At 39.7% G+C, this 6,745-nt stretch overlaps 1 protein-coding gene across 1 annotated transcript; it reads left to right on the plus strand.

Moving 5' to 3' along the window:
- The first annotated feature begins 478 nt into the window (after positions 1 to 478).
- Positions 479 to 1,815, plus strand: Cabs1 (calcium binding protein, spermatid associated 1). The gene has a single exon (XM_021163463.1). The coding sequence runs from the start codon at positions 521 to 523 to the stop codon at positions 1,694 to 1,696; it is 1,176 nt and encodes a 391-aa protein (XP_021019122.1). The 5' UTR covers positions 479 to 520; the 3' UTR covers positions 1,697 to 1,815.
- The last annotated feature ends 4,930 nt before the right edge of the window (positions 1,816 to 6,745 follow it).

Consider the following 6,745-nt stretch of genomic DNA (forward strand, 5'->3'; position numbering starts at 1 on the left):
AAATTTTAGTCATTTAAGCACCACAAATCTCAGAGAAAAGAATAGCTCTGCCTCCAATAATATAGGGTCACTTACTTGTGAAATAGTTGATTCCGAAAAGATGTTGAGAGCCTTCAACCATCTGGAGCATTGATTATTGACACTAAACCACAAAGTACCTAGCAGGCTTGAGTATGCCTGTGTCAAGGGGCACCAGCGCCAGGTCAGAGGTGTACACTTGTAAGCAGAAACAGGGTAAATCCTAGGGTTTCTAAAAATAAAATTCTTAGTGTGGATTTTTATTTTATAGTCAGAACTCCATAATTTTTTCTTCTAATATTAATGCTCATTCTAGGAAATGTCTGATCACAGCCAAGAAACAGCCTCCATGGTGAGCCCCTGTCATTACCTGGGTGATTGATGTAACAATCCCCATAATGACCAATGCTTCAGTCACTATACTGGGCAGTACTCCCCTGCCCAGGGATGCCACTAAGCCCAGAGGAAAGATCTGTGAGAGTGTTCAGTGCCCCTCTGCCCCATGGCTGAAGATGGATCGCCCAAAATTTATTCTCGACCTCCAAGAGACAACAGTAAAACACCAACGGAAGCAGACATTTTCTTTGGGGCTGACAACACCATTCCTAAATCAGAAACAACTATTACCTCTGAAGGAGACCACGTTACTTCAGTAAATGACTGCACACCGGATGGTGATTTTTCAACTACAGTCAACAAGCTCACACCTACAAAGGAAAAACTCAAATTAGAAGATGATATTGAAGGCAGTCTGAAATCAACAACTCTTCCAGAGAAAGAAATTACCACTCCGACTGAAACTCCAAACTCCAAACCTAAGGAGTCAATTACTGAAAATTTCATTCCAGTGAAAATTGGAAATAGCTCATCCCCAGTTGGTACTGTTTCTTTAATAGATTTTTCCAGTAACATGGCAAAAGAAGACATCTTCTTAACCACCATTGACACAGGAGAAAAAGAAGTCATACCCATTGGTGAGTTGTCTGGCACACTAGAGGACAGTGCTGCTGATGCGGAGGATGCCTCTGGATTTCCAGATGAAAACACTGAAACTGATGTTACTTCCTCTGCCAACTCAGATGCTCCGGATGATAGAGCTGTTCAGGTCACTGACCCCTTTAGTCCTGAGGCTGAAGTCCCTCCCTCCACTGAAAAGGAGATCACCACCATTCCAGACATAACCAACATTGCAGAAGAGAATGTAACTGAGATCAACTTGATTGTTTCAGAAGATAGGCCCAAAACTGTGACTAAACTAAGTGACTCCGAAGAAGAAAAATTTATCACTGTTTTTGAACTCACTAACTCAGCTGAAAAAGCCAAAGATAATGTGGAAGATCCTTTAACTGATGAGGAATCAACTGATGGAGCTAATGATTGGATGGAAAAAGAAACTGCAAGTGAGGCAGAGTCCCATGCTGTTCTGCTCACTGCTGTGGAATCGAGGTATGACTTTATTGTCACTGCCTCAGAAACTGACAACGTCATGGAGGAATCACACGTGGACACCACAGATTTGCCTGAAAATGAGACAACAGAGTCTGTCACTAATGTCACAGAGGAGCTTCCTTCAGTGACCTCTATGGTAGATACCCTTAAGGACAAGGAGGACTTATCTACCACCAACTCCGGTCTCTTCAAACTGCTGAAAGAAGAACCAGATGATCTCATGATGTAAAACCAGTAACATAAGGGAAGCCACATAGACATACACGAGGGGTTAAAAGATAGTCGTCATGTCTAAGAAGTTACTCAGCAAGAAAACTTTAAAAGAAAAAAAAATATTGTGGGCATTTAAGGCAAGTATGTTAGACTTAGAAACTACAAATACCCATGGATAGAGGTCATGCAGCAAAATATATTAAAGGCAATTTTAAAACCAACAATCTCAGCACTTTTCCTAGATTTCAGTTATGTAACAACTTTAGTGTAAAATCTTCCATATTAGAGTTCAGAGGTGGGAAGAGGTAAGCAGTAAAGGAAGCCATTTCTTGCAATATTTAATAATATGTGCCATTTCAATTAATTCTAAATATTATAATTTAGTGAAATTAAGGATATAAAGAGAATCAAGTAATGTGTAAAAATTAATGAAGCATTAAAAAACTTTCTGAAACTCTTTTTCTAAACATTTTCCTTATTAATACCACAGATGTATTCTCTTTAATTATAATACAGATTTGAAACCTGTGTGAATGTAAGAATTAAAGTTCCTTGTCATTGCTTAATACTCATATGTAACATAAGAAATCAGACATATTTCTTCACACATATTTGATGCTAGTTAAAATAAAATGTTAGTTTTACCTACCTATTCACTTGAAAAATAATATATAAACCTGAATTGACTGTTTTTCCTGAGATTGATATCCTGAATTTTTGTCAATTTTTTTTTCAGATCTTAAACGTTGAATGTTGTACTCTTCTTAGGCAGTTGGTTAGCAATTCAAGGACGCATATCTTCATTCTTTTCTGATACAGACTTTTCAAGTGAGTCTGTTGTCACTGGGCTGATTCTCCTCAATAAATTATTCTGACAGCAACTGATTTACTGTGTGTGACATATTTGATATTCTGATGCGGAATTCTTAAGAGTATTAAATGAAAAATTAGAATTCATTGGTTAAACAAACCCAGAAATAGGATCTTCTATAAAGATCTATGATCTCGTTTTATTAAAAATGAAGAAAAATTTTAAAAATGAAGAAATTAAAACAGACCAAAACACTGAGTAAATAGCAAATATCATATATGAGAGGGAATGGGTGTAAATAGACTCTGGCCTAGGATAACTAAAATACAAACATTTGCTATGAGGTTAAGAGCACTTCGGATCATGGATATTGTGACTAATCTTTCTGGAACAATCAAGTATCTGGGGAGAAAATAAATTGGAATACTGTTTAAAATATACTCTAATTTTTTTTTTTTAAAAAAAGTCTATTTCCCCAAATGAAGATGATAAATCCACCTAAGCCTATAACAAAAGACCCAATGATTACCATGCTTGACATAATGAATAGTCAAAATCATATACAAAAATAATTAATGCATAATCCAAAATTAAATAACTGGAAGAAAATAGCAATATATTTGGTGATGCAAAGGGTATTACCCTTGGTATGGAAGTGTTTCCAGAGAGAATCACCCATAAAGTCTCTCCAACATGAGCTGTACAAGGACAACATCAGACATACCAAAGTGGACAGGAAAAGTCCATCACAGTGTCTTAGTCATACACAAAGAACTACAGAGAACTCAGATACACTGAGAGTGGGAGAGATAATCTACAAGGAAGAGCATACCTATTGGTTGTCCCATATCAAATAGTCACCCCTGTAAACATGCATGCAAGCAACATTACACAGACTGAGCAGATTGTATTTAGGAATATATAGCAGGTACATATACATGTAGGCATGTAACAATGAAAACAAGACCATGGATTTGAAAGAGGGCAAGACAAAGTATATTGGGGGAGCAGTATATATGGGGGAGCTCGACAGAGTAAAGGGGCTGGGGGAAATCACATAAGTATAAGCTCAAAAATAAGAGAAAAATGCAGACCCTGCACCTTGTCTGGTGGCACAGTAGAGCTGGCTCTGGTAGAGTGGGTGCAGGTGAGCCGTCCTGACAGCCAGAGTGTGGGAGAACTGGCCTCTTCAGTCTTCTGCCATGAGGTGGCATGGGGATAGAGTACCCTTCACCCTCCCCTCTGATCCCCTGCAGTACTGAGAGCTGGCCTCAAGGAGCAGGAGAGCTATCTCTGCACCCCCTTACTGGCAGAAGCACTCCAGAGAGCAGCCTTGCACCTTGACTGGACAACACAGTGGAGCTGTGCCCTGATGGCAAAAGGGTTAGCCAGCCTAGAGGGTGTGAGAGAGGGAAAGCAGGCCAAACTCCTTGTAGATAGCAGCACTTGGGTGAGTGGGCCCTGTACTTCACTGGGCAGCACCCTGCCTCCTGTCAATGGCAGCACTGGGTTGCCTAGCTGGAGCAGTGCCGGAGAACTCCCCTGGTAGTTCAGATAAGGGAGAGCCAACACACCAACCAGCTGAGATACAACTCAGACCTAGATTCAGAGCTCTGAGTTGGCTCACCCCAAAATCTCTATCATCTGAAAAATGGTCAAAACTTAGGAAAGAGCCAGTCCTGCTGATCCAAAGCTACCGAATCTCTATGACACAGGGCAACAACAGAGTAACCAGGAGGAGTCCTCATGTGGATTCAATATTGATGGTGTCCCAGAACCAGAGATTTCAAACCAGACCTTGCAATGGACATTTGTTAAATGAAGATGCATGGACAGAGGGATTTAAAGTGTGACATACCACAGCTTTTTATTTTATACTATGTTTAACCATTTGACAGTTAAGTAATTTTTAAAATTAATTTATTCACTTTACATTCTGCTCATAGCCCTCCCTCCTCTTCAACCAGTCACACCCTCACAAATCCCTTCTCCTATTACCTTTACCCATCTTGTCAGAGAAGGGAAAGCTCCCATTGGGTACCACCGTACTATGGAATCTCAAACAGCAGGACTAAACACATTCTTTCCCACTGATGTCTAAAACAGGCAGTCCAGCTAGGGGAAGGAGACCCAATCGTAGGACACAGAGTCAGTAACAGACCCTGCTCTGATTATTAGGGGACCCACATGAAGACCAACCTTCACATCTGCTATAAATGTGTAGGAGACCTAGGTCTAGCCCTTTTATGCTCTTTCGTTGGTTGTTCAGTCTCTATGAATCCCCATGGGCATAGGTTAGTGGATTCTGTAGGTCTTTTTGAGGTGTCCTTGACACTCTGACTCTCCCAGTCCTATCTTCCACTCTTCCACAAGACTCCCCAAGCTCTGCCTGATGTTTGGCTATTTCCATCAGCTGCTGGATGAATCCTCTCAGAAGACAATTGTGCTAGGATCTTTTGTATGCTATACTCTATAAGCATAGCAGAATATCATTAATAGTGTCAGGGGTTGGTTTTTCTCCCATAGGATGGGTCTCAAGTTGGACCAATCATTAGTTGGCCATTACTTCAATTTTCACTCCATCTTTGTCCCTGCTGATTGTAGGCAGGACAAATTTTGGGTCCAAGATTTTGTTGGTGTCCCTTCTCTTGACTGGCTACAGGAGGTGGACGCTTCATTCCCCATATCCCCTGCTATTAGAAGTCTCAGCTAAGATCACCCCCATAGATTCCCAAGAGCCTCCCCTGTCACAGGTCTCCAGCTATTCTCAGAGATGCCACACATCAATTTCCAATATCTGCCATTTCACCCTCAACTCTTTCTCCCCTTCTCACTGTCCCAGATTCCCTCCCTAACCACTCTCCCACTCAGTCCTGCAATGTCTGTTTTTATTTGCCATTCTGAGTAAAATTCAAGTATCATCTCTTGGACCCTAATTACCTAGTTTCTTTGGGTCTGTGCACTGTAACATCATTATCCTGTATTTTGTGGTTAATGTCCACTTATAAGTGAGAATATACCATAACTGTCTTTCTGTGTCTTGGTTATCTCACTCAGGATGATAGTCTCTAGTTCTATCCATTTGCCTGCAAATTTCATGATGTCTTTGTTTTTAATAGCTAAGAAGTATTCCATTGTATAAATGTACCATATTTTTCTTTATCCATTCTTCAGTTGAGGGACATCTAAGTTATTTCCAGTTTCTCGCTGTGAATAAAGCTGCTATGAACATAGTTGGGCAAGTGTCCCTGTGGTATGGTGGGGCATCTTTTGTGTGTGTGCCTAGGAGTGGTATAGTTGGGTCTTGGGGTAGAACTATCCCAATTTTCTGGGAAAACACCAAATTGATTTCCAAAGTGGTTGTCCTAATTTGCACTCCACCAGCAAACAGAGGATGTTCCTTTTCTTCCACATCCTCTTCAGCATGTGATGTCAATTGAATTTTTGATCTTAGCCATTCTGACTGATGTAAGATGGAATCTGGGTGATTTTGATTGCATTATCCTGTTTACTAAGGATACTGAACATTTCTTAAGTGTTTTGTGGCTATTAAAGATTACTCTGTTGAAAATTCTCTGTTTAGCTCTATACCCCACTTTTAATTGGGTAATTTGGTTTGTTGGTGTCTAATTTCTTGAGTTCTTTATATATTTTGAATATTAGTCATCTGCCAGTTGTAGGGCTGGTGAATATCTTTTTCCATTCTGTAGGCTGCTGTTTGTCCTATTGACTGTGGCCTTAGCCTGACAGAAGCTTTTCAGTTTCATGAGGTTTATAATTGTTAATCTTAGTGGCTGAGCTACTGGTGTTCTGCTCAGGAAGTTGTATCCTATGCCAATGTGTTCACATCAGTTCCCCACATTCTCTTCTATTAGATTTATTATGTCTTGTTTTATGATGAGGTCTTTGATACACTTGCAGTCACACTAATGTATTTTATACATTGTATTTGTGGCTATTATAAAGGTGTTGCTTCCATAATTTTTTCTCAGTCCATTTATAGTTTATATAAAGGAGGTACTGATTTTTTTTTTTTACTTAATTTTGTATCCAGCCACTTTGTTGAAGGAGTTTATCAGTTGCAGGACTTTGCTGGCAGAATTTTTGGGGTCACTTATGCATACTTCTTATCATATGTGAATAATGATACCTTAACTTCTTTCTTTGCAATTTGTATCTCCTTGATCTCTTTCAGTTGTATTATTGCTCTATCTAGAACATCAAGTACTATATTGGATAGAGAGAGAGTGGCAG

The sequence above is a fragment of the Mus caroli genome, chromosome 5, assembly GCF_900094665.2.
Source record: "Mus caroli chromosome 5, CAROLI_EIJ_v1.1, whole genome shotgun sequence".
Classification (NCBI taxonomy): domain Eukaryota; kingdom Metazoa; phylum Chordata; class Mammalia; order Rodentia; family Muridae; genus Mus; species Mus caroli.